Source organism: Chlamydotis macqueenii, chromosome 15, assembly GCF_036417535.1.
Source record: "Chlamydotis macqueenii isolate bChlMac1 chromosome 15, bChlMac1.mat, whole genome shotgun sequence".
Taxonomy (NCBI): Eukaryota; Metazoa; Chordata; class Aves; order Otidiformes; family Otididae; genus Chlamydotis; species Chlamydotis macqueenii.
In genome coordinates, this window is record NC_141570.1 from 13,000,255 (window position 1) to 13,027,774 (window position 27,520).

The following is a 27,520-nucleotide window of genomic DNA, read 5'->3' on the forward strand; positions in this document are numbered from 1 at the left end:
CTGTTTCAGGCCAGCTTCCTTATGAAACAAGACTGACATGATCGTGCTGTCTATCCACTCCCTGTCCCTGCAAGTTTTAAATCCCTTAGCCAGTTTTTACCAGGAAAAGGCGGAAGGGTACAAGGAAGTAGAAATTTGGTAGGGAATTTTGTAGAGAACTGAGAAGTATTTTTGTTACTTCTCGTCCTATCGGAACAAGCAGCTGGGGAAAAGCTGACAAAATTTGGTCAATAAACACTCCCAGCAGCAGCAGCCAGGTGGTCAGTCCAGCCACAGGACTTCTGCCTCTTGCTCGGTGGGAAACTGGGAGAGAGAAAGAAGCTGGAGTTACTGGTGTGGGGGGAGCAATATTCAGAGGATGAAGGAGAAAAATCCATAGGAAAGCAGGTGTCATTAGCTCCACCGCCCACAGAAAAAGTTATTTTTATTCTGGGCCAGCCCAGTTGGTGTAAGCCTAACTAATTCCAACTGGGAGAAATGCAGAGTTGTGACAAGCAGGGATCTGACTCCTCGGTTTTCAGTCACCACTTCCAGAACACAGAAGCCACAGGAACACAGAGCACTGCCATTTCTGCAAAAAAGAGATCGTGGCCGTGGTGCATTATGAAAGAAAATAACCCGGACAGCCCTGTCACTGAGGTGCATCAACATCCCAGCTTTGTGCACGTAACCAGAAATGGATCATAACTCAGCCCATTCCCTTGACAGCAGTTGTTTCTCCCCTCTGCCACTCCACTGCAGTCGGTTAACATCTCCAAAAGGTTTTTAAGGTCTGCTTTGAATGTCTCTTCCCACCCAGGCCAACGCCATCATTCCCACCGGCCTCCGGAGCAGCAGGATGAAGCCTGAAGTGCCAAACTAATTCTCCTCAAAGTACACAGGGACCGAGCCCTGATGCAAACCGCCTTGCTGGCACCAAGGCTCTCACTTTTCCATCACCAGAGAAACAGAAAAATAGCTCCTTCGCTGCGGTGTAAGAAGCTCAAGGTTATCTGTTGCAACGGAGAGAGCGGCACTGGCTCTGGAAGTTGCCAGATATTATTGTATTATTTTAGTGATGCTTGCAGCTGCCGGTGTGAGGCAGTTCAGGCTCTGCTGAACTTTTGCACGGCATTTCAGAAATGAAAAAGGGCTTACAGCATTTGACAAAAAACTGCCTCTGCTGCTTGAGTGAGAACGTGTGGGCCAGGCTCCAGCGCGATGTGAATGAAACAGGGCCTTTTAATAGAAGCGCTGGCACGTCTGTTACTGTGGCAACACTGCTGGGCACCACTTTTTAAATTGCCTCCCTCCCCCATACCCACTCCCATGCTCCCGGAGCTGTGAGCATCTGCAGCATCCACGGATGTTCACCAAGGCGCCTTGCAGGTGCTCAGCACTTGCCAGAATTCGTCCCCCTGGATACGCAGAGGTGCCGCAGAGCGGCAGAGTCCAAGCATTCGGTTAAAGAGCCGTGGATGCAGAGTGCTGCGGCATGTGCTTGTTCTGGCCACCACAAAGCCTCCCGTGGCTTCTGTCTCAACATCAACCGAAGCAGGACAGGAACGTACTGCCCACGGGCCGCGTCCTGCAGCGAACCCCTGGCACTGCAGCACTACCTGGTCCAAGTCATAGGAGCAGGAATCCACCCGCTGCCGGAGGACGTTCCACTTCTTCCCACGGAACAAGCGCCAGAGAGATGACAGGCCATAAATCTTCAGGCAGTAGAGCCTGAGCAAAGAGAAGACGCCGTGCATCAGAGCTGCGAGTTCCTGAGCTTCAACACAAAACAGCTGTCATCATTACACCCCTGCGCCCACTCACTTACCGACGCCGCAGAACTCAGGGCGGCAAAAGAGATCAGCCTGAGAATGACGCAGATGAAATATTAATTGCTCAGTCAACTGCATTTGGGCTGGCCCCTGGCACGGGCAAAGCTGGCTACTGCAGACAGCTCTGGACCACCAGAGGGCAATGGCCATGCCATGCCCCAGGGCTGCGGCAAGGAGCTCGGTTTCTGCTCCTGTTTCTGAAGAGGCTGGCATATGGGAAGTGGCAAGTGCTGCTGGAGGGTAGCCCCCATCAGCAGCAGCAATCGCCAGCCCCATGCCACCACCTTCCCTGCAGCTAAAGCAGCAGCAAGCTTGTTCCCCCGAGCTCACCTCTGTCTCTCCAGTTTAGATCTGCCCCGTTCCCCCTGCTTCACACCCCTTCCACAGCAGGAGTGGCCAAGGTCTTACCCCTCACACTTCAGTCTATACAATTCAATTTTGCCTCCATAGCACAGAGAGGCAAGGGAGAGGCCTGGAGCTCCTGCACCTTCTTTAGTAAACCACAGCTGCAAACACCCATAAGAGTGGGAAGAGATCAGCTACATGGCTGGTGGCACGCCTTCTGCACCCTTTCCTTAGGCTTCCTAGCTTGGTGCTACCACACTTGGAGCTACTTCCCTCTCAGAAAAATGGCAAGGGTGAGAGAAGCTTGGGGTGAGGAGGAGTGGGAAACAGAGACATCTATGGAATAACATAGAGGAAGAAAAAGCTCCTGAGATGGAGAAGAGGCACAAAGAGCCCTGGGCAGCAGAACTGAACATGCAGGGATGTAAAAAAGGGGGACACAGCCAATCTGTGGGGCAGAACAGAGCCTGAGAAAACCTGAGCTATGAAAGCCAGACTGGTTAACCAGTCTAGTTAAGGTGTGGAGGCTGCTCAGATTTCAAAGCAGCGTTGTGAAAGCAGAGGCAAGGAGCCTTATCCAAGAGAAGAACCTGGTTTGAGAAACACCAGCTGCTCCAAGGAACTGGCAGGGTGCCCCCAGACTGGCAGGCACAGCTTGGTGCGCTTACACCTAGGCAGGAGGCTGCCCAGGACAACTCCTCCAGGTTGCTGGTACACATCTGCCCGTTGCTCTGACTAAGGCCACGGACTCCCCCACACACCCTGACATGGCACCACGTGGGTGTTCCTGCTGTAGCACCTGCCCCACCTTGCCTGGCTGCCCGCACACACTTGCCTGCTCTTGTTTCACCATGCGGTTTGTTTCAGAAGGGGATCTCAGGCTTCACCAGCACCTGAACCAGCAAATCCTTTCACCAGCTGCAGGAAGGCAAGGTGTTGCGGTGGCTGTGTTGATGTGGGTGACTGCTATCCCTTCCTGACTCTCCACGGGGGCACCTGGCACAGCAGGGACAGTTCAGTACCAGCGGCAAGACAACATACAGCCGCTCCGTACTTCTAACAAACAGCTGAGGTGGGTAGGCTGGCTCCCTGCAGCTCACAAGAGAACAGCAATCAGTTGAGAAAATGCTTTTCCCGTTTCCACTCTCTGCACAACCAGGAGGTGCAAGGCTGCTCCTCCCAGACCAAAACAGAAATTCCAGTAATCAGAGGTGTTGGGAAGAGACTCCCCATTACTGACATTCTTGATTTCGGGTGTAAGCCCTGTGCTCGCAACAGACCCAATTCATAAATCATATCTCAGTATTTATAACCATTCCCTCAACTACCCGTAACTAAAGTCCTACTATTTCTTCTGTTGTTTGCAATGTAAAGCCCCCTGCTCACAGTCTGGGGAGGAATGATGACCATTCTGCACTTCATAAGCCAAAAATTCCTTTATTTCTTACCTTGTCACTCATTGTCTTGGCAAGAGCAGCTATTGTCCCGTGGCCTGTGTGACTCCTTGCTGCAACTTGTGTTAATGGAGGGCAGGAACAGAGCACAGTGGTAGGCACCGTTTGCATAATAACTCTGACATGCCCTGGACATGTCGCCCCGTACTCCCACACACTCCCTCAGAGCCTCTGCCCAGCTCTCAGGCCAGGGACCCTCCAGCAGGTCCAGAAAATGACACCAGGATGGTGCTACAGCCATGCTGTAACCCAAACCTGCCACCTGTGCTCCACGATGCAGATAAGAACCTCTGAAGCAGGGCACGGGCAGGGACTCTGGGGCTTCTCTAGAACCACGAGGATTCCCGTCTCCTCCTCCTCTCCTCCAGCTCCCCTCAAAACTACTGGGTAGGGTGCAACTCAAAAGAGCACTAAAAGGTCGGAGCCAAGGGACGAGGTGAACTGCTTTCTTGTCCTCTGCCAGCCATGTAGTTCTATTTTTCCAGGTCACTATGACAATAAATAAAAGTTTAAATGCAGGAGACACTGAAAGATAGGTTGCTTGTACTACTGGGGCCATAATTTCCGTATGCATAAAAGAATGCAATAAATTAATTACTGGCTGAACTGTGAATTCAAGAGAACTATACCAGAATTGAATGCTCCACAAATTAAACATGTGGCCTGAGTGCTCAGCGGCCCTTCTCTCCAAAATACCCTAGATACAACCAAGACAGATCAACTCACCTGGCTCCGTAGACATAGAAGCAGTAGATGTGGAATGTCAGAAGTGCGATGATGTCGGAGAGGATGCAGAGAGCCACGGTGAGGCCCAGACAAGCGGACAGACCAACATACCAGAGGATCATCTCAATGAACGGGGACATCAGGTGAATGTAGCCTAGTGGACATTGCAAAGTGTCAGTATTTGACTGAGACATCTTCCTGTTGACACTCTCGAAAGACTGATTCTCCCTGCCCTAGAACATTGCTCCAGAAATCATAGCCATGAAAACATGGAAGTAAAACTGGAAAACTCCTTAGATGTCATCTTCTGTTTAGGAGGACCAACAAAATCTCTTTCTCCCCAGGTTTCTGTCCTGTCCAGGTGTGGCAGCTCTGTGAGGAAGGGGAGGACATTCTTAGCCTGAACAGAGCAGTCATGTTGCTCCACACGTGATTTGCTTTTCTAGATTTGTGTCCAGGTTCCTAATTACAGTTTTAACTGCACACATCAACCTTTACTGCAAACCACTCCCTTTTTCTTCCTATTCCCACAAAAGCCACTCCACATGGCTTTTGTAAAATAAAACAGTGTGGAGGCACACAGTCTCTTTCATCACTAAAGTGGAGCAAAGTCACAGAAATGTGACCATGCTTGATTGGTGAGCAAAGTAGATCACTCCAATAACTGAGGATTTCATGTCCATCATGACTGTACTCTTGCACATCAAGACACTTATCAAGGACAACCAGGGTGTGTTATTTCAAGGAGAGATGTGAAATAACAAAATTGCACTAAGCTGAAGTCAGTGACAAGACAGGCTTTGCATCTGCGTCCCAAGAGCATGCTTCTCATCCCTAGCCTGTCAGCTGCCTCTCACGTGCCACCTTACACAAGAGCTAAAGCCTTCCCTTGGACACTTACCACTGATGGCACCAAGTAAGGAAGCTCCGTTGTGACCTGCGCTTCCTGCAAAGCATCAGTAAAGCACTTTATTTAATATGCATGACTTCCTTGTGTGGGAATCCAACTTTGGCTTGAGTTCCCACAGCAGGAAGACTCACAGACAAGGTGGTACTTGCAGTAGTGCATTCTGATTCATTATTCACCTCTAGGCAAACGTTAAACACTCAGGAGGAAAGAGATGAAAAGGGAGGCTGAAAAGTTAAACAATTGCACTTACTAATCCAAAGATGGATGTGGTAAAGGAAGAAGCGGCCCAGAACCTGATCCAACGCTCGGTTCATTTTCAGTCCAGCTGGCGCTCCCATTAGCCACTGGAGCAGGTCCTGCAGCTCTTCAGCTACGTGCTGCAAGCACATGGAAGCAAGGCACCTGAGATAACAGGCTGCTACTGCACTGACCAGATCCAGTGTACCGTACGTGCAGCCCCCCGCAACGTGCTCCTACCACACCCTTCAAAGCAACTACTTTACAGACCGCTAGGTAAATCAGAAATGCACCTTTATTGACTCTTTACCGAATCCAAACATAACAGAGAGGAAGCTGAACTGCTTAAATGCTCTCAGAGGAACACGAACGTAGTGTTTGTTTATGGCCACCTGTGGTAGACTTGCACAGTGGGATTTCTTGATGCAATAAGAGTTCTTGAAATAGATGGCAAATGCTGGTGCACAAATTGATTTCTTTGAACGGTCAACTGAAAAGTCCGAACTGAGTACATAATCTTACTATGGGAAAGTGGCCAGGATTTTAAAAGGGGGAAGATGGCAGTGCACTCACGGGCAAAGAAAGTGAATTTTTACAAACAAATAACCTGTATGTGTTTACAGCAGGGTAGAAAACACAATTATATCAATGTATTTCATACATAAACAAACTTTCTTGATACTCTGTGGTGTACTAGGCAAGATTAACCATGCTGTATAGCGCTGATCCTGCCTACCACTATCGTGTGTCTCTGCAGGCTTCATGGAGGGATACCCGTGGCACCCCAGTATAAAAGAAGCCCTCTGAAGCATTGAGAAAAAAACATAATGGAGCTCATGCCTGAATCACTGAGGGCTTTGACTCACAAATTCTGCTGATTTAATCCCAGGCTGATGTTATTTACTGATTTTCTCTCTCCACCCCACTACTCTCCCCAACTCCACCCTTGCAGTTCACAGGGCAGAAGATGGGGTGGCTATGCTCCTCCGTGGTTTGCACCTGACCTGCTCACCTAAGCTGAAACCCCTGGTGAAGTCCATTTCCCAGGCTGTGAACTGAGGCAGCCGAGAGCCGTAACCTCCAGCAAACAGGTGGGAAACATACCTGGAGAAGTGACCTCTCCCGCATGAACAGAGATTGTGAGTGAGAGTCTTCTACCTCTGAAAATCCCACTTAGAGCCAAGGCCAAGCAAGTGAATTGCACTGCAAATTGTGCGTGTGTAGAAGAATCAAGACACACTCCCTAAAGCTGCTGCACTGTAGCCTACTTTCCCCATCACTCATACGGATAATTTCCCTACGGGGTAACTATTTCCAAGGAATCATCCAATTTTATTTATTAACTAACAGAATCCTTGCAAAGTGAATTTGTAAACATTTACTTTTAGTGTAGAGGCAAAATTAAGGGCTCCATCTTCAACTTACCCCAAAGGATTGCCTTTTTATTTAATTCATTTTCCCTCTGCCTCACTGCAAGTCAGAACTTATTTGAATCCACGGATCTTACTTCTGTGGCTGAGAAGTGTTAGCTACTTTATAAATAGACCAGTTTTAATATTTAAAGTGTTGGATTGGTAAATGCTTGAAAGCAGTCCTTCAGCAAGGCTGTTTTGCAGCACTGAATACTTCTGGGGGCTGCCAGTCCCAGAGGTGCTGCTAAATTCTGACAGGCACGTAGCTCTGGGGAGGTGCCAGCTTGCTGTTCTTTAGCTGGGCACGGTATTCCAAAACACAGTCCCAAGGTATAACCTTGCAGGTTGTTTTCCAGCCAGATATTTTAGGACTGATCAATAGCAAGGAGAATCAGAAAAGGTGACTGGGAGTCCAACTCTCCTGTTGGAGTCAGGAATACGGAATGTGGCCAGTTTTAGTAAGACACAGTGAACTGGAAGTGTTTCATAAAGGCTCGTTACCAAACTGGAGACGAAAGCTAACATGGTTTAGATGAGATGACTGTGGAAATATTTTCTTTACTGCCATACTCTTCTTCCTAGTCTCCACACGCAGAGGGTCTAATGGTGATGTGACATCGATGGAGAGGGGGACACAGCGCACTGCGGGTGTGCACTGGGACGCACAGCGCAAACTTCCTGAGCGGAGCATCTAGTGCAGGGCAGAGCAAGCAGCGTCACAGCACTCCCCACCAGCCACATTTGCCCTGCGCCTGTTGCAGGTGTTTAGGGCTCTGAGTTACACTGTTTTACAAACTAACACCTAAGAATATTTTCCAGGAAGTGTCATCTCTGCTTGCTTTGTTTGTGGATTAGCAGAACATCACTGAATAGGAACTTACACCCAATTATCTCTAAGCCCCAGTAACATCTTTGGAGGCACAATCTATGATAAATATTCAACTGTTTGAAAGAGATTACAGCTTAAGAAAAAGAGACATCAACAAGGATGAAAGAGATGAAGAAGTAAAAAAGAAGATGATTTATAAGCAGTTCTTCTTTTTAAAATGGAGAAACTTTGAATCGGGTATTTTTGAAAGAAGGCTCTCTTGTGGAAGGCAAAAACAAGGCCAACCATTGGGAAGCTGGTGGGAGCAAGAAGAAGGACGAGGGTAGGAGTTCTGAGAGCACCTACAGAGAAGATTATTCACATTTTCCATTCTTGGATTTGAAAGCCTGTTCCAGAAATCAGTCCTTCGTATTGCATACAGCTAGTTGCCAGCCACTGCCTAGGTGTCTCTGAATCACATCTGCCTCATTTACTGACAAAAGCAACTTGTTACTGCAGTCAGCACAGCGCAGCTCATCACGCTGGGAAAGTGGGAGCTGCAGTCAGGGATGTCTTGTGCATCATCGACAACTGCCACCTACGTGCTGACTGGAGACCCATTACACCAGGGGATGACGAACCACGTTTAGGGAACACGGCTCGATCCTCGGATCAGCAGGCTGAGCTTGTGACCTTGGCAGTTGTCGAGAGCCAAAATAACCTACCTGCATCTGCTTCCTTCCAGAGAGATGTTTGCTAGGAAAAAAAAAAGAGGGCATTGCAGCCAGCCCCCACACAGCTATGGTTCTGTCAATATTCAAATCAATCAATCAAACCAATAAGATTTGTTATATAAGGTTAGTTTGTCAATATTAAACTCAATCAAATCAATAAGGTTAAAATAAGGTTATGTATACAACCTTATAATATATAATAATCTCATTATAATATATATAATTTTCTATTTACTAACAGCTACGGAGCTGTAAGGTCAATGCCAGCACCAGATCTGGGGGACACAGCAAAAGCAGAACAGTAAGGAGCATTAGGGAAGGAAAAGTAACTCGCCCTGCACATGGGAAAGTTTGCGTTACCGAACTTGGCAACACATAAGCACTTGAGAAAGCCCAAGTGATGGGAATAATGCGTACCAGATGGACACTCAGCAGCAAAGAGGAAACCTACTGCTGAATGGCTACGGGGAGATTTTGCTGTCATACTGGAAAAGAAGTGGTGCTGGCTTGCATACCAAATGCTGAAGTCATTGGGGTATTTTGGGATCACTTGGATCTGCATTTTTTTAAGGGCTGCACATAATGCCTGTAAATCAATGCCCACTGAACGCAGTAACAGGACTCCCGTGATTCTACGTCCAAAATCTAATATGCTTGAAAGAAGAAAGTTAAAGCTGGAAAGTAAGAAGAGTTGTAAGTGGCCTGAACTGATAAGCATGGAGAAGCAGAGAAGAAAGGCACTGACTGACTTCCACGCCACCCACACGCGGAGGAGTTCACACTTCCAGGAAAGTAAGTAAACAGCTCTTGGCGATAGCAGGGTAATGAAGTCTGCACATGTAGGAAACGTGGTGAAAATAACTGGCACTATGATGTGTAAGTTGAGTGACAGATGAGCTAAATTACTGAAAGAGGAACGAGCGAGCAACTCTCACAAGCGAGCCTGTCCAGGACAGGTGCTGGGATCGGATACACCTTGAGCACGGAGAGCGTCCATCTGCCAAAGACACTGGGCAGATGGAACCCCTCCTCGAGCCACCTGTGCAAACAGGAACGCAGCCAAAAGCCACTTCCTTGCAGACTTCTTAAGAAATCAGATTTCTGACAGCTGGACACTTAAAATAATCCCACAAGGAGAGCTCTAGAGAACTTAAACGTCTCCAGCTGAAATATCTGTAAGGGAAAAGACTTAGAAAAATATTTTTAGCATACAGCTCCAACACAAGAGCAAATGCATCGCAAGAATTGTGGTCCTTTCTACCTTACCACTGCTGCTGTATAGCGTCTGCAGTAATCCTTAAAAGTTTGACTATGAAAGATAACAAAAATAGCAATAATGATCCAGAGCGATGCTGGACACTCCATGCACACTTTCTGAAAGCACAGCGTGTATAAGAATGATCAGAGATCTATGACTTCTAACAACTGAAAGGTTAGACACGGACCAAGCAGATCATCAGCAAGGGAAATGTGAGCTCTTCCCAAGAAAGACAGGATAAGTAGGAAAAATAAATTGCTGCTGGAATTCTCTAATCAGAATAAAATTCCTCCCAACCAAGAAGCTGGAGAAAGAGCAAAGGGAGGATGTTCTCCAGCTGCTAGAAAGAAATCAATGGAGAGATCCACCTTCTCTCCTAGAAATGAAAGGAAAATGGGCTGTGTAGCTGCATGACAGTGGTCAACACTGGCTGCACGTGTATTCTGAAGACATAGAAGCTATTAAAACGGAGCTAACTTCAGATTAGTGGTCTGGCCTCCAGCCTCTGAAGTACATTCTGTGATCCTTACTACCACTAAACAGATGTATTGGAGTACTGCACCTAAAGTGAGCCACCAGAAAAGCAGGATAGGATGAGTCACACTTGTTCTTCATGAACTTATGCTGATGCCAAGGGACCTCACTGGGCAAGAGGAGTTATATTTGAGAAAATCACAGGACGCAGCAAGTTCTCCTAGTTTACCATCTGCACACCTGAGCTCTTAGACAGGATTTCAGGTGTTCGTATCCTGACTAGCTAACGCCTTTGGATTTCCCTGTGAAATTCCTCTTCACAAGCACAGCTGCACTGCTTATCAAGTTTGACTTTTCAGCAGTTTAACAGACTCAACACAGGTTACAGCTTTTTTTTTTTTTTGCCCCCAAATGCTGCATATAGCAACAACTTCAGGACATTTCCTGTCGACTCCAGAACAAAAATATTCTGGCTCGATAACCACTCAACCTGCAGCTGCAGAGCTCTGTCCAAGTCATGACTGTTACTTTAGGAGCTGGAGCAGCCCTCTAGTAAACACCTAATTCCTATTCACTGCACATACAAAGCAGAGCTGTACTCCTTCTGAGCAGTCCCAGCAGGCTTGATTTGAAGATTTCACTGTTCTTGAGGAGACCTAACTTGCATGCCTTCAGACAGGACTCTCTCTGAAACCCTCGTGCGTAAGGCATTGCCCTCTTACAGCTATCCCACGCGTCAAGAGCTGGTCAGTACCCACAGCAGGTGAAAGAGAAACAGCTTTGGCCAGACTTACATCAGCCACGGGGATAAGCGTGTCAGCGAGGTGACCAATTCGGTTCTTTCTGTACAGCCAGGACATCAGCAGCATCCCCAGAGCCACGTCAATCAGCAGAGAGACAAAGATGTTGGCCTTCCTGCATGCAGGATAACGAGGAACAGCGTTAGAGCAAAAGGAAGGACAGTGTTTAATGTTTCAATGACAACTGTCAGCTTCACATACGCAGCATCTTTCATGTCCCAGAGACACCAGGACAATTTAATGAAGAGGCACAGCATAGAGATCTTTTGACTTTCACTGGTGGGCTGCTACTTCTGTGGCCAAATGGAGCCACTTGGAGCCGACAACACCACAAAACTGCTCTTGCTAAGGGCAGCGGGGAGTGGGCCTGAAGCTACGAGGAGGAATGTCAGAGAAAGCGTGTGTGTATATACTCAGAGGGGATTTACGAATACCAAGGGCACCAGCCCTTGGAGCACCCATGTTGAGAGCAGCCGGCTTTCCAAGAGGTACACTTCAGCTGAGCCACCAGTCAGGGCAATAAATAGTGTTTCTGGTACACGCACACCCCCAGGAGGGCTGCCGAACTGCCCCTCACTGCTAGAGTTTCTGAATGAAATTCCATGACGTGAGTGATTTGGGAAATCAGATTAAACAATCACAGTTACTTCTGGCCTTCAAATCTGCTAATCTATGTTAAGTGTTCCCTGGGATTCTATTACTGCGGGATCAGAGAAGCACACAGAACGAGACTCGCTGTGCAACGGCCACAGGGCATTCCGTATCTGTCTCAGATCTCTGCCTCTCCCTGTTCCACTCACTGTGCTGCATGTTTGCTTTTTCTTTCACATTGACTTTGTTACTGCTATGGGAGTCTCTGGTCTGCAGTTACTGCAAGAAAGATTACCCAAAAGAGCAGGTGAAAGAGGGGAGCATTTAAAGCTTTCTGCTCTCATGGAAAGTGCCGCTGAATGCTGATTGCAGGTTTTGGTTAACAGCCGCACATGCGAAAGTAATGAGATCGTGGGAGTAACAACAGCAAAGCACCACAGACATGGGTGCAGTACAAGCTCTCTGTGGGCAATATCCCGGTGGCCTTTCCCAGGCTAGGGAAAAAGGCATCTATCTGGCAAAAGGCATAACTGATATAAACAGAGCGCAGAGTAAAGATCTGTGAACTAGCAGGGAGCAGAGCAAGCAACACGACATGGCGCAGTGAGGACTCTGTAGCACTGTGTGGGCACAGGATCCGTGGTTTGAGTTCCCCAGAGGAGACAGGGGTACGGCAAAGCCGTGCACGACTTTATGTGTACTCCATACCTCATCAGCTGAGTCTGGTTTTGAGCCTTCTTGTTGCTGCTGATGACCTGGAGGTGCTGCAGGCGATGCCCCAGCTGCTCACAAGTTGAGAGTTTGCTCCACAGGAAAGACAACGGCCAGAACTTCAGCACCCTGCAGAAACACCATGGGAGCATCCCCTTTGCTTTCGCCATATAGCAGGCTCTCCAGCACACAAACTCCATGCAAAACATTCAGTGTAAAGTTAAGACTGTGCAACCAGAGACGGTGTCAACATGTTATCATTAAAGAATATTGGATATTAACTACTCTCTTAAAGGTTAACAGAATTAAGGCAGCCTTTCCATCTAAAGCAGCCAACCCAACCTCTCATTTCCATTCTGTAAAGCCAAGTGTCTTGCTCTTCCAAGGAAGGCAGAACGCAATCCTGATCCCACCCTGTGCTTTGGGATACACGACTGGGATTGCACACTGTGCCCGGTCTCCAGGAGACTGGAGTCAAGGCAGTTGTGTGTACAGCGCAACAACATAGCATGGTGCAACTGCTTCACAAATCCCAATCTTACCAATCACAGGTCTGTCTAGTGCGAGCTTGGTATAACAAACAGTTGTGTTCTCCCTGCAGTTTCTGTCCCTTTTTCCCTATTTTCTTTTCCTTTCTTTCCACTTGATCCTTTTCTTCTTCTTTTTTTTTTCCTTTATTACTTTCAAATTCCTTTCTCAGGGTCTTCATTTCTATCTCCTCTCCACTGCCTCACCAAGGGTGACCAGCATTACGTAGATAACACTTTTAGTGGTTAATTAAGTTTCACAGTTAACATCCACATTAGGCTTGCAAGGGAGGAAATATTCACACAGTTCTTTTTTTTTATGACTCAGAAGAAAAGGACTAAAGGATGCTCAGTGATTCTGGGGAGCTGTATTACCACACCACCTATAAAGGAAGGAATGGGGATTTGTGGGGTCTAGAAGGACACTGCTGGATGCAGGCCTGTCCAAGAACACACAGCAGCGGTGCACAAAGCCACACAAAGCACTGTGTTTGTGGTGAGGATAAATTCTGATGTGAACATATTTGGATCACTTCTTTCCTGTACACAATGGAACTGCACTATTTTCACAGTGTTTCGCTGTTTCTTATTAAGGCTCCAGAAATCTACATTCACTTTTAGTCACTTCCTTCACCTACTCTCTTACTGCTTTGGCACGTTCCTTCAGTTTACATTTTTTCCAAACACTAAAGCTATTCCTGGTATCCTGCTTCGCTTTTGAAATTGTACAGCTGTTTGGATCATTAGTGAGCGTGGCCTGGAGACGTCCCTGCAACGTGTGCCTGCCTCCCCCAGATTTCATCCGCAGGACCTCAGCCTGCCGGCCAGCAGCACACTGGCCAGGATAAAACGCAGGATGGGCGGACTGGGGCTCTGGCTGCTCTTTATACATTTCACACAGATCTCAAGGGTACGGCTTGTTCAAAATCCTACTTGGTTCACTGCGGTTGCTAGCCCCTCCCTCCTCCCATCCTCCTAAGCTCTTTCAACCATCCTCTGTGCAAGGTTTGTCAGCTTAAAAACCAGAGCGTTGCAGTCCCTCCTGCCCCCTCCCCATTCACATTTCAGACACATTGGTTTTGAAACACATGCAGTGTACTGTGAATCATTCTTAATGTGAGGCCTCCGAGTTACTCAGCTCTTCGTTACAGCCTCCCACCTTAGAGACAAATGTACGCACTGTTCCTTAGCTGACTTGTCAGGAGGTGATATCTAAAGTGGCGGAGGAAAGAACGGTGTGCAGGGGAGGGAGACACGGGGGGCGACGGCACTGGTTACTGATCTGAAAGACCTGGGTCTGCAGATTCACCGAGGCACAAGTGCAGATGAGTTTTCTCTTCCAATTATCTCCTAGCCCAGTGGTTACAGATTCTGGTGTGGCAAACCTTTGCTAGAGCAGAAAATTGCACTTGAAATGCAAAGAAGGCGGGGGGGGGGAGGAACGCTTTACCTGTGTGGTTATGTACAGATGACTGAAGGTGAAAAATTACCGGTCAAACCAACAGCTGCCAGACCATCTCAGCTCAAGCAGAAAGCAACAGCTCTGGTGCTCTGGGCTAAACCCTGGGCTGACGATCTCCCCATCCTCTCCCAGCAACGCGTGTCTCTTACCATCCACTGCTTCTCCGCAGCTCCCAAGCTAGAGGCAGCCAGCTTGTGGGCCACCCAACGACCAGACACCCCTGCTCCCCGGTGTCAAGGGAAAGGGCAGGCTTCTGCTCCCTTCTGCCTGAGGAATCTCCTGCACAAGTGAGAATGATTTCCTAAGCAGCCACTGATCCTCTTTGGGCCCAAAAGATCAGAGGCCTGTGCCTGTCTGCTATGACTGACTCTCTTTTCTTTTCATTCAACATCAAGACAACAACCTCTATTCCACTTACATACTTTCTTTGGAAAGTAAACACTTACACATATTTAAATAAAAATACAAACATAGTGCAAAAAGCTTAATCTAATAGTTGTAAGATGTGCTATGGAAACCCCCATCTCTAAGAGCACTGCGGAAGAAAGCCAAAAATATTTCTTGCATGGTCTCCTACCCCTGTGCACACTGACTATGCATTGCCATAAAGGCTCTCACTTGTTTATCACACAGTACATGGTTTTCGGAAGTGCAACAGAAAAGCAACCAAACTGAAAAAAAGAGTGACTCTGTGTCATTGCATTATTTAAGCAGCAGGAGATCTTTGGGTATTTCCACATATAAGAAAATTTAGCAGTAAATTAACATAGCCTGCATGAGTAAATTCTGATTTTTCAATTCAATTTTTTTTTTCCAAGAATCAGAGTGGATTTTTCAGATATCAGATGAAAAGCAGTCTTTCAGCATTTGGATCATGTGTAAACGTTAAAGCTTCATTTTTCAGAACCCCTGGCTGTCTTTTTTGCTTCTTGTAGAAACTGCAAGAACAGTGCCTCCCTTCTGGATGAGGAATCGGAGGTCATGGTGTTAGTAAACGGCCTTTTTAAAAAAGGAGTTTATTGCCTCAATAGGAAACCATCCTGATGTCCCCAGCAGCACACCAGAGCCCCTCGGCGGTAGTGGAAATCCCGCACACGAGTCCCCTTGAAGAGAGAATTGCAATGGACACCCCTTAGCACCAGGTGGTGCTGAAGAAATGCCTTAACTTGAGATGTGCAGGACTTGAGAGCGCTCGGCAAGCTCGGATGGATGGCAGCGCTCACTTTCTGAGATTTCTCTGCTTCCCCAGTGCAAATACACAACAGTGGCATATCCAACAAAGCTTGAGAGGACATCTCTGTTGTCTTTCTTTACCTTTTCAAAGTTCCCTGTCCCTTAACATCACAAAAACCTGGAAAGAAAGAAGTCCTGTGACCAGAAGGAGCCAAAACTGGTAGATCTTATTTTACGGGATGCCCTGTCCCAGCACAGGGAGGAGGGGACTGGAAGGACACCTGCACATAATATTCTTGAACCCTCCGTGCCTTGCGTATGTTGGCACAAAGGAGGTTGCACCACACATCACGTGGTCAATGGAACCAAATTACATTGAATGACTTAGAAGGTCAAGCAGCAGGTTTGTCATAAAGCCAAGTACTAACCTCCATTCTCCAAGGCTGATGTTTAAAAACACCTACAAGTTAAGTAAACATCATGCTGATACTCTGGGTAAATAAAACAAGCAGAAAACACCGTGTATCTGCCTCCCAAGGTTAAGAACAAGTTCAACCCGGGTTTACACACAGCAAGCTTCACACTCTGCCTGCTGGCACGAACAGCCGGCTGCTAGCCTGGCTGCTGCTCTGGCTCAAAATGTCCGTACCGGGCTTAGGAAAAGCTGAAATCAGCTGTTGATAAGCTGGGTAGCAGCTACCTGTGCCCAACCTGCCAGACTCAGCTCGAGCTCCCAAGTTATGCTCAGCCTGTGGCGCTCTGGAGATCTGTAAGGCTTGGGCTTAACCTGACTCTAGGTCTGGTCTGAGTCTTAGCACCAATCAAGGTGGGCAAGTCTGACCTTGAGGCCAAGTGCCTACGCAGAAAAGGATCTCCCTGTTTGTTGGTAGTCACACACAGTCCACGGACAGCCAGAAAAGGGATCTTCAGAGCTGACTCCCAGCCTTCTACCCTACCACAAAGTTCTGACTTAGTTACCATTAACAGCCATGACCTTAGTTACCACTAAAAACCATTAATGCTTAGTCAGTGTCTACCAGCAGTCCCAGGAACCAGCGGTCCCTGATTACACCAGGTTTGGGTTTGACCCTAAATCTCTTCCAACAGAGTAGTTCAAAACCGGACAGTTTTCCCTCTGTGTACCAAAGAGTGTAACACAACTGTTCAGAAACTCTTTGCATGTGAAGAGTTTCACTGCAATTTTTTATGACAGTATCATACAACCAGCAACCTGTTAACAGACTCCATTCTCCACATCCTTAGGCTGCACTTGAGAAGGTTTATCCATAAATACCGTAGTGGCTGTTATCCAAATGTCATCAACCAAAGTGTCCCCTTGCGGCCTGGAACCTGAACTCCGCTCCCCTCTCTGGCACCACCTCTCCAGGCAGGCTGACCAGGGGCGTTAAGAAGCTTTAATCAGAAGCTTCTCCCTGTCAAATCTGCTCAGAACTCCTCTCTAGTGCGAGCACTTGCCATGCCTTAAATTTGAAGCATCCTATTCAGTTTTATAGTTGTGACAATGAGATTTCACCACGGATTTGTGCAGACCAGCAATCCTTGTCACCACACCTGGGGAAGCATTTAGCCTCATGTTTTCAGTGGAGCTCCTCAGACTTTAACAGCAGCTCTGCAGCAGGCTGTTTCCGACAGGTTTACCCAGCAGCTCCTCTGCCTGTTGTGGCCCATGGAACCTGACACACCACTGTTTTATACTGGGCTGGTCTGTGGACGCGGTGGGACTGGCACAAGCAGCAGCCCTTCCCTCCACCCTCCTCACAACCAAGACTTGCACCAGCTGCTTCGCCCGTCATTCTCCTTGCAGCAGCACTCCCACAGCACCCCTCTGTGTCCTGTCCCCGCCAGCCACGCAAGGTCCGTCGGTCTGACCCACAGCCTGTTGGATTGGCCTGCTGGGGTTAAAGTGCGTAAGAGGGGCTGCACTGAGCTGGGACCATCCCCCAAGGACCTCTTCTCAGAGCGGCTCCACAGAAGGCACATCCCCCTGCCAGCGAGAGCCCTGCTCCACAGCCCACACCTGTTCGGTCATCTGCTGAACCATCTACAGGCCCGTTTACACACTCCTGAGCTGAGATCAGAACAGAAGACACCCCAGGGCACATAAGGTCCATAAAACTACAAGCCGTACCAGGAGATACGATGTGACTGGAACTGATGAAAGACACAATTTTGTATCAACTGTGTTTCTCACTGGGGTTGAGCAGGAACCCTGCAAATGCGCAAACATGAATCACAGTTCCACGCGAAACATCAGCTGGCCGATGCCACGTCACTTACCTGCTCCTGCAGACCCCGGAGATAAGCGAAAGCAGGAACGTCAGCAGCATACACACGGGCACAGAGGCCTGCTTCATCAGCTCCACGATGATACTGGCTTCAACGCCGTCCGACTGCCAGTGGGTCAGCTTGATGGGCCCATCGTCGTACCTGTCCGTCATGAACAGTACCTTACTCTTCGCCACGGTGTCAAAGACGGCAGAGAGCCTGGAAGCATCATCGGCCTGGTGGTTGGTGGAGGCAGCTGTGTCCAAAGGGGGATGTAGATGGGAAAGCATGACTTTCCGCTGGTCGTAGTATACTAAGATGATTTCTTCCTCCTTAGAGTTGTTAGCGTGCTTCTGAAGGGTAGAACAGTTCCAGAACTTGCTGTCTCCTTCTTTGCTTATCTGAATCCATGGCTCATGGGAGAATATGATCCCAAGGTCTTCCAAGAACTCACTCAGACTCTCTTCTTTCTCCTGTTTGCTGTTGCTCCATGAGCCGAGCACAGAAACATCGACTTTAGCCACTCGCTGGACATCACTGACGTACTGCTTCACTTGGACGGGAATAAACGGGAAATGGACCACGGCCAGGATCACCGCAGAGTTCTGCTCAGAGATCCAGCGGCCGATCAAAATGCCGCTTTCTGCCGAGGCGCAGCATGAGGGAAAGAAGATCTTAAGTACCATGGCAGCGACCCCGGAAGACCGGTACACCTACCAATAAACAGAGAAATAAAATCTGAGAATGATGAATAAATGCAAGGAAAATTTGAGCTGATGAAAGTCACTGGTAAGGAGGCTCAATCAAGTTTTAAAACACAAAGTCCAACCACTCGCATAACGACATCAGTGACTGATATACAGACATCAGAGGGGTGTTTAGGTGGTTCCTGACAATCTGCAGCCTTTGAAGTGAGGGGTGGTGAGCCTGGAGTTTCTCAGCAAAGCCCTTCTCTGAGTCCTAGAGCAGTCTTTCATGATGGTACACTGATAAGCACAGCCCATCGGACCAGCCAAGATCAGGAATCCATCCAGCCTTGGGCCCTGGATCGGACGCTGGATGCAGCTGAGCACTTCCTAGAGAAGGGCCTATATCGTAGCACTCCGTGATGGCTTGGAGAATATTTCCTCCCACTACCGACAGTCAAATACTGGTTTATCCTATAAAGCCAGAGAATTTCAGAGCCTTCTTTGTCATCTAGGAACCCAGAGCTGTGCTCTGCCACAAACTCACTGCACAACCTTGGTCAGATCACTCCTCTCCTCTCACTCCCCTCACCTGGAAACAGAGACGGTAATTTTGTCAAAAGGTACGATAGCGATTAACTGATCAAAGTTTACATAGCAGTTTTAATTCATTAGATACAAGATCCTGAAAAAGGAGAAGCATCTCTGCTTTATCAGTGTTCTTTATCTACGGGATTTTTCCTCATGTCGTTAAGAAAACATCTCAATGGCTTTGCAAGACTTCTACAAAAAGGAGGTCTGAGGCAGTTGACAACGTCTCTTTAAATAAGGGGGAGGCTTCTAACAGAAATATAATTGCAGTAAGGAGGGCGCTGGCGCAGAACAGTCGGCATCCGGCGCCTGTTGTCCTTTCCTGTCCTTCAGTGCTTTGTTAGAGATGTGAAAACTCCGCAGGCCCCCGAGGCTGGCTCCTCCGCGAGGGACCCAGTCAGTCGGAAAGAGGAACACGGAGTATTTATAACACGTAGAGAGGATGCGCAACGTGGAGGTTCCTGCTGGTTTTGTTTTTCTCTCTTTTTAATGCAGGCCGATTGATCCAGTAAATCGGGGCATCTGGCAATTTGCTGTGGCACGGAGCAATGGGGAAGCAGCAAAGGCTGCTCCCAGCCCCACAGCCCTGCCAAGCACAGCGGTGAGGAATGTCTGCTCATGGATGAGCTGTCAGCCCCTCGAGGCAGCAAGGTGCAGTCTCCTTGGCACACAGCTCGCTCCTCTGGCGGGAAAAGCACCACAGTTGCTGCGTTCACAAGGAGTAACGGGTTTTTTCCGGGGTCTGAATTGTCACTGACTGCAAAACTGCAAAGCACACCCCAAGATGTCCCTTCAAAGCCGCGTAAGGGTGCTCGTGAGGGATTTTGTTCACAGCACGGTGCTGGAAGCAGACAGCATTCGCAGGTGCTGAGGGCACCTAGCACCAGCCCTCGCTGTCCCAAAGCCCTTCCACCCACGGCGAGATTTGGAGGCCACAGAGGGACTTCCATCCCTCCCTCCTTGACCAGAGGGATAACCTCGGAGACACGTAGTCTGTGAAGAAGCAGGATCTCAGAAGAAACTCAAATAATACGTGTTTTTCCAAAGTGATACAAACCTCCAGCAGAAGGGGAAGGGAAGTGGAAAGATGTATCAAAGGAAGGGCAGAAAAACAGCAGATGGGGCACACGGAGATTGTAAGGGTGCAGGACACCAGGCACAGGAGAGACAAAAGACTTGCAGTACAACTGAAAAACACCACTTTTCACCAGGCAAAGTTTAATGACTATTAGACCCAAATGGACTGAAAACCAACACATTGAAGCTTACTTTTAACTTCTATTGAAATAGCTAAAACTCAGGATTTTTTGGTGGGTTTTTTGTTTGGAAGACCATAAAGACACTGAAGGACACCTATCCTACCTGGAAGAGTTGTTCCTGACACACATAGGAAACCTTGGTGAAAATCATCTAACAGACACAACAAATCAGATCAGCCCTTAAAAAAAGTTTGAAATAAACATCATCCCCTACATTTTGCTTTTCTTTTAGAAAGACACTGTCATTTGTCCAAGGACACTGGCCCAAATGGTCTCCCTTGCACTGCCTCTCCTACCTCCTTGCCTGACTCAGATGGTTAAAGAAACATTATCACAATGGAGCTGGTGGAGAGGGTCCAGAGGAGGCCACGCAGATGATGGGAGGGCTGGAGCAGCTCTGCTGTGAGGCCAGGCTGAGAGAGCTGGGGCTGTTCAGCCTGGAGAAGAGGAGGCTCCGGGGAGACCTGAGAGCGGCTCCCAGTGCCTAAAGGGGGCTGGTGGGAAAGGTGGGGAGAGACTCTTCAGCAGGGCCTGCTGTGACAGGACGAGGGGTCATGGGTTTAAAATAGAAGGAAGCAGATTCAGACTGGACTTAAGGAAGAAATGTTTTACACTGAAGGTGTTGGAGCACTGGCCCAGGTTGCCCAGCGAGGTGGTGGATGCCCCATCCCTGGAAACATTCCAGGCCAGGTTGGCCGGGGCTCTGAGCAACCTGATCCAGTTGGAGATGTCCCTGCTCCTGGCAGGGGGTTGGACTGGGTGGGCTTGAAAGGTCCCTTCCCAACCAAACCCTCTGTGACTCTGCGATTCCATGAGAAAAGATTTCCTTCATGATTTAGCTTTAGGTTATGAAAAAAAAAAAAATCCTTTTTCAAGGACCCACAGACAGGAAAAAAAGAAATAAATTATATCAATACAGGGGCTCTGAAAGGAAAAATAACAGATTGAACATGTTGGGAATGTACATACAAGCATATCCTAGAAATTATTTAAAAGAATATAAATTTAGCTAGTGTGATAACATCTAGCTATATCACAGGATCAAAACCTTACAGTGAAGTTTACCAATAACTGAATGCTCTAAAAACTTAAATTCAGCTCAATATTTTAAAGAATCCAGAGAAAAATGAAAAAAAAATAAGTACTTCAACAGTGTTTTTCAGGGTTTCTATTTTAATTACCAAAGCTACCACCACTAATATTCGACAGATAACTTTTTAAAGTTGAATTTTAATTCTTTTTTTTTCCTCAAGAGAAGTCACAGTTGTTACCGCTACAAGAGAGTTCCAGTGTCCCTGCACAGCTGGCCCATCCATTGGACATTTCAGGGAATTATCAACCGACTCTTAATTCAAACATTTATTTTTCACTGAGTTTTTTTTTTTCTAAAAGATAGCCACAGTCATCTAGGAAAATTTTTCATGGAGGAGAAACACTTCTCATGTTTTCCTTTTCTATCTCCCTCAGCCTGTTAAATTACCGTAGTTTTCCGCAGCTAGCTGCTGTGGCGATCGCTCGGGTTAAATAACGCCCAAGCACATCATCTATCCTCTGGCTGCTGCAGATACGGCAGAGGGGACTCTAACACAATTTTTAGGCTGCAAAAAACATCTCGATAGTTGAAAACTATCAACTATCCATATGTTAATGCGGCATACGGTAGTAACCTGGGAGCTTGAATTCCCAGATCCACAACTGGCTGCGCATCCCACCTTAGTCATTGCAACAGACCGTCTGAAATCTAAAGCTGACATTTTAAATGTCATTACACTCAACTGTTTCACCGCTGCTGATTTTAATAGAAATACCCTCTGTGCTCACAAAGTGCCTGAAGTCTGCCCATTTTTGCCGGAAAGGCCCAGCTTTCCCCCAAGACCCCACACAGCATCAACGTAACGATCTTGGGCGCAGCAAACCCGACAACGGACACCGCCTAAACTCTATCAATGCAATCAACACACGAAGAAAAGACCGATTCATTTCAGAATTTCAGACGGAAAAGCAAAGGCAAAGAGTGGGATGCAGCCCTGGTCTCACCACGCAGCCGCCCACCAGCACCAGCCCTGCCAAGCGCGCCCACCCCTCGGCAAACCCCAGCCTGAGCACCCCGAGGTCCTTCCAGGGGGTTTAGGGCCACCGGGCCCGCAGGTACAGAAAGCACCGACAAGCCACGGCTGTCCCGGGGGAGCGGAGGCAGGCCTCTCCCCCCACAAAGCCCACCAGCGTCTTGCTCATCCCGTGCTTCCGTGGTTTTTAAACGTGATCTCGGCGCACGGGTGGGCAGACAGACAGCAGCCTCCTCCCCGGCACCCCTCGTCCCAGCCGAAGGAGGTTTAATCACCGCCCGCCGGCCCTCGGGCCGCCCCTGCGACGCCCCCGGCCCAGGCTCGCACCGGTGAGGGCTCACAGCGGTGGCCCGGCCTCGGCGGGGAGGGAGCCCCGGGGCCGGGCCGCTGAGGGCAGGCGGAGCCGGGGAAGACCCCTCCGCGACCGGGCCCTTCCGCTCCCCCCCGCCGCCCAGGCCCTGCCCGCCGCCGCCTACCGCCCGCTCCACGCCGCCCGCTTCCGGGGAACCGGTTGCCCGGAGACGCCGCTAGCGCCGGGGCTGTGCAGCGCGCCGGGGCCGCCCGCCCGGCCCCGCCAGCCGGGCTGCCGCGTTCCGCCCGCGCTGCGGGGCTGCCCGCTGCCGCTGTCCCTCCCTGCTCGCTCCCCGTTCCCCGTCGGTTTGTGAGGCCGCCTGGCCCGGCAGCCCGGAGCGAGGGGGGCTGCCCCGGCTTACCCGGCAGCGCCGCTCCCCGGGGCTGGCCCAGCGCCTTCCCGCGGGACCGATAAGGAGCCGCAGCCCGCCCGGCCCTCACGAGTGGCATTGCCCGGGCCTGGGGCAAGGCCTTTCCTGGGGGGGCCACCTTGTCCTGCGGCTGGATGGCCGCACGCAGAGAGTTGCGGTCAACGGCTCGATGTCCAGGTGGAGACCGCTCATGAGTGGGGTCCCCGAGGGGCCCATGTTGGGCCCGGCCCTGTTCAACATCTCTGTCGGCGACATGGACAGTGGGATGCAGTGCACCCTCAGCAAGTTCGCTGATGACACCGAGCTGTGTGGTGCCGTCGACACGCTGGAGGGGAGGGATCCATCCAGAGGGACCTGGCCAGGCTGGAGAGGTCAGCCCGTGCCAACCTCATGGAGTTCAGCCAGGCCAAGGGCAAGGTCCTGCACGTGGGTGGGGGCAATCCCAGCACAAATCCAGGCTGGGGGAGAAGGGATGGAGAGCAGCCCTGAGGAGAAGGGCTTGGGGGTGCTGGTGGGCGAGAAGCTCAACGTGAGCCGGCAACGTGCGCTCACAGCCCAGAAACCAACGGCACCCTGGGCTGCATCCCCAGCAGCGTGGGCAGCAGGGCGAGGGAGGGGATTCTGCCCCTCTGCTCCGCTCTGGGGAGACCCCCCTGCAGCGCTGCGTCCAGCTCTGGAGCCCCCAACATCAGAAGGACGTGGAGCGGTTGGAGAGGGTCCAGAGGAGGCCACGCAGATGATGGGAGGGCTGGAGCAGCTCTGCTGTGAGGCCAGGCTGAGAGAGCTGGGGCTGTTCAGCCTGGAGAAGAGGAGGCTCCGGGGAGACCTGAGAGCGGCTCCCAGTGCCTAAAGGGGGCTGGTGGGAAAGGTGGGGAGAGACTCTTCAGCAGGGCCTGCTGTGACAGGACGAGGGGTCAGGGTTTAAAATAGAGGGAGGCAGATTCAGATTGCACATCAGGAAGAAATGTTTTATGCTGAGGGTAGTGAAGCACTGGCCCAGGTTGCCCAGAGAGGCGGTGGATGCCCCATCCCTCCCTGCTGCTGGGCTCGCTCCTGGGGCCACCTTGCTCTGCAGGGAGAAGGGGTCTGGGAGGACACTGCAAGGTCTGTTATGGAGCTGAGGGTCATGCCTAAGGCTGGAGGGAGGAGAGGAAAACGCCCTTCCCTCCCCCACCACACCCTGCCTGCTTTCCCCTGGCCTCTCCTGATAAGGGCAGTGGCTGTGGCTCCCGGAGCCCTCCTCTCCAGGGGAGAACAGGACGGCAGGGTGGGCTCAGCCCCAGGACCTGGGTTGGTGCGAGCGATTCTACATCCCCATATGCAACTTACTCCATGCAGTAGTGGTTGCTTCCCTGTAGAGGTCAGGAATGGAGCACGGAATGGGTTACATTCATTTTCCCGTTCTCCTGAAGTCCGCTGCAAACCCAGCATGCCAGATTGACCGTGGCGGCCAGCTCCAGCCTGGCCTTTACCCCTCCAGTCATACTCTGGCGTCAGGAAGGTGGAACCATCGCCGCGTAAAAACAGTGTGCAAGGAAGAGAAATATTTATATTATCTTTGCAAAAACACACAGGGATTCAAGGGTGTGGTGATAACGAGTTTGCCAAGGCACCAACGGTGGCTGTTTCTGGGCAGCTCGGTCCTCCTTTAGCTACTGGTGGGTCCAAGAAACTCAGAGCTGGTCCAGTCCTTGCTTCTGCCGTCTGGAGAAGCTGGAAGGCAATAAGGCAGTCAGGTATGGGGACAATGCCCAGCTACGGGAGCAGCGGAGCTCACAGCTCACCAGCAGACCCGAAGCTCAGTGGGGCTGCAGTGGAGACAACCCCACTCCCTGCCTGGGTGTCATGCTGGGGCCACCACACGATGCCCCAGGGTTGGTGGGGCTCTAAGGGGGCCTCACACGGTACTTAAAGACTTTGACACAGTTCTCCCCTGCATCTGCCACAAAGAGGTGCCCGAAGGAGGAGCAAGCCACGCCGGCGGGCCTCCGCAGCCCTGCGGACACCAGGCAGATGGGAGCCCCGTGCTCCGGGAACAAGTGGACCGTGCGGCGCTGCTCATCTGCCACCATGATGCTGCCATCCACGTCAACGCAGACCCCAGCTGGGTTGCCAAACCGGTGTCCGTACTTGCTGCTGAGGGAGCAGAGGAGCTTACGGCTGCTTGTGAAGACCTTCACGTCTCCGCACTCCTCGCTTACCACAAAGCCTCCGTTGGGCGCTGGACTGATGTAGCGAGGTCCCTGCAGGTTGGGGACTGAGTGAATATTGAGTGTCTTGAAGGCGTGGTCCAGAGCAAAGCTGTGGATTTGGCCTTGTGCATAGTCTGCTACCAAGATCTTGCCCATGGAGTCCACGCCAATACCCCGGGGGGAACCAACCTTTCTGATCTTTATCCATTCCCCCTTGGAGAGGCTGGTGTGAGGGTTGAAGACCCAGATGGCTCCATTCATCATGTCAGCTGCAGCCACCATTCCCGTCCGAGTCACAGTCACATCTTCCGGCAGGAAAGCACCACTTTCCTTCCCGATTTGCTGGCAGGACAGAGACTGCAACGTTTTGCCTGTGCTGCTGAGGATGTGAACCCAGGGAGTGCTCTCGGCTGTCACGTAGATGGATCCATCTCGGGAGCAATGGATCCCACTTACTGCTCCATAGCGGCTGCCGGTGGGGTTGGGGATCTGCCGGACCAGGTCATCCTGGCAGTAGTGGAGGAGGTTCCTAATGTTGTCCAGGTCTCCACACAGGCTTTTGGCCTTATCTGCCAGCTGGTGGACTTGGCGCTGCGTCACCATGCCCATGCCGCGCTGGCTGCTCAGCAGCGGGCTGGCTGTCTGGAGCGTGGCGATTGACTTCAGCTGGAGGGTGTAGATGGTTTTCAGAAGCTTCTCCTTTTGCTGGCTGGTCTCCAGAGTGTAGTCCATGACAAATCTCTCGTCCCTGTTGGGGGAAGCAGTAGGACCGTTACTGTCCCTGCCTGCTGCCATCTCTGGGGACATGCTCTGAGCTCCGGCGCTTGCTGTCTACCCAGGCTCAAGGTGTTGGTGCAAGGCTGGATTCACCCTGATGTGACAGAGACCAGATCACAGCCCCGCCAGCTAGTTACGTGCTCAGCGTATAAAGACAATCAGGGACCATGGCACAGAAATGAGAGAGTCTGCAAGCTGGATCTGCAGCTGGAGGAACCAGCCAAAAAGGTCCATCAGCTTCACCGACAGCTTGGCTGATGCCAGATCTGGCCTGAGGATTTCAGTGTAAAGGAGAGCCCTGTGCGTGAGCACGTTGGACGGGACCTCCACCTCTCTGGTCCCCGACATTAGTGGCTTCTCACATGTCTTTAACTTCTTACCCTTGTTTTCTGTCTCGTCTCTCTAAACCATGCTCAGTCCATGCTAACACGGGAGACACTGAGGGTGACTATTCCAGAAGGTACTGCTCTGAAGGACACATTCAACCTACACAAACAACTTTTTCAGCCACGAGAGCCACAATTTCTCTTTTGCCCACTCCACCTCTGTTCTGAAGTGATAAGGAATGCGTCCCCCAACAGGCAGAGATGGCAGCCCAGCCCTGCTCTGTGCTCTCCAGGGGCTGGTCGGAGCACGGCTCACAGCACACAGCCAAGAGCTGGTAAGAGAAATGTTAACAGAAGTGTGGCCTCATTAAAGTTCTGGAGAGCCAGAAGTTAACGTTGTTTTAAATGTGTTTATTGTTATTGTTACGGACACACTTGGCTGTCCTGAGTTGTTTGCAAGCCACCACTCCACCTTGATCACCCTGTGTCCCATGGTTGCCTGCTGTCCTGTGCTCTGTGCTGCCTGCAGAAGTAATGCTTCCCCAAACCACAGCTGAGATACCACAATTGTCTAAAAATCACCCCCTGAATACTCGCAGAGCTATCAAACACAGATACATGATGGTGGAGATGAGTGTGAACGTGGAGGGAATCCAGTTTCTGCTGGTTTTGGGGCTTGGGAATGGCTTTGCCACCTGCTTCCCTAGAGCTTTGTGTCTCTGATGGCAGAGACCTGCTTGGTGGAAGCAAGCCCTCCATGACTGCTACTCAGGGTCCTCCTTCAGAGCTGGGCAGAGTTCAGCATCCAAGAAACTGGATTTTACAGATGGGGAAACTGAGTCACCAACCAGGGAGCCAATGTGCCAGCCACCACGCCTCTAGCACCACGAGTGTCCACCTCGCTTCCCGAGCGTCCCAAGCTGCCATCAGGCCCGTGAAGGTGTGTCCTGAGTTAAGCCTGAGCTGCTCATTCACAGGTCTAAGCCCAGGAAGAGGGCCCTGATGCCGTCCCCAGCACAGCTCAGGCCAACAACCACACATGTGACCACAAGCCCAGCTCAGCAGATCTTGTACCTCCGTCTCGTTGTCCTGGGGGCCGCTTGTCCCTTCCCCGGCAGCGCTGCCCTCCCGCTGGCTCCGTCCTGCTTCCTCGCCGGGCTCAGGGCAGCGGGGCCAAGGGAT

The 27,520-nt window shown here is 50.3% G+C and overlaps 2 protein-coding genes across 6 annotated transcripts in view; both read right to left on the reverse strand.

Moving 5' to 3' along the window:
* Positions 1–23,050, reverse strand: part of PIGQ (phosphatidylinositol glycan anchor biosynthesis class Q) — a 34,485-nt gene extending 11,435 nt beyond the window's left edge. Inside the window, exons 1-8 of one of the 5 annotated variants that reach the window (XR_015260184.1) lie at positions 22,476–22,753; positions 17,732–18,432; positions 12,269–12,400; positions 10,964–11,084; positions 5,497–5,623; positions 4,337–4,490; positions 2,992–3,245; positions 1,599–1,710 (exon numbers count right to left, since the gene is read on the reverse strand). Coding sequence is in view for 4 of the 5 variants with exons in the window: in XM_086759473.1 (XP_086615599.1) it covers positions 1,551–1,710; positions 4,337–4,490; positions 5,497–5,623; positions 10,964–11,084; positions 12,269–12,400; positions 17,732–18,432; positions 22,476–22,490 (1,410 nt within the window). In the remaining variant the exon portion in view is untranslated. Of the gene's footprint in view, positions 1–1,550; positions 1,711–2,991; positions 3,246–4,336; positions 4,491–5,496; positions 5,624–10,963; positions 11,085–12,268; positions 12,401–17,731; positions 18,433–22,475; positions 22,754–22,797; positions 22,932–23,034 lie in introns of those variants that run through there. The other 4 variants (XM_086759475.1, XM_086759474.1, XM_086759476.1 and 1 more) reach the window with 4 other exon arrangements.
* Positions 23,051–24,635: 1,585 nt separating this feature from the next.
* NHLRC4 (NHL repeat containing 4) lies at positions 24,636–26,672 on the reverse strand. Its single transcript, XM_086759482.1, has one exon. The coding sequence runs from the start codon at positions 26,040–26,042 to the stop codon at positions 24,930–24,932; it is 1,113 nt and encodes a 370-aa protein (XP_086615608.1). The 5' UTR covers positions 26,043–26,672; the 3' UTR covers positions 24,636–24,929.
* Between the last annotated feature and the right edge of the window lie 848 nt (positions 26,673–27,520).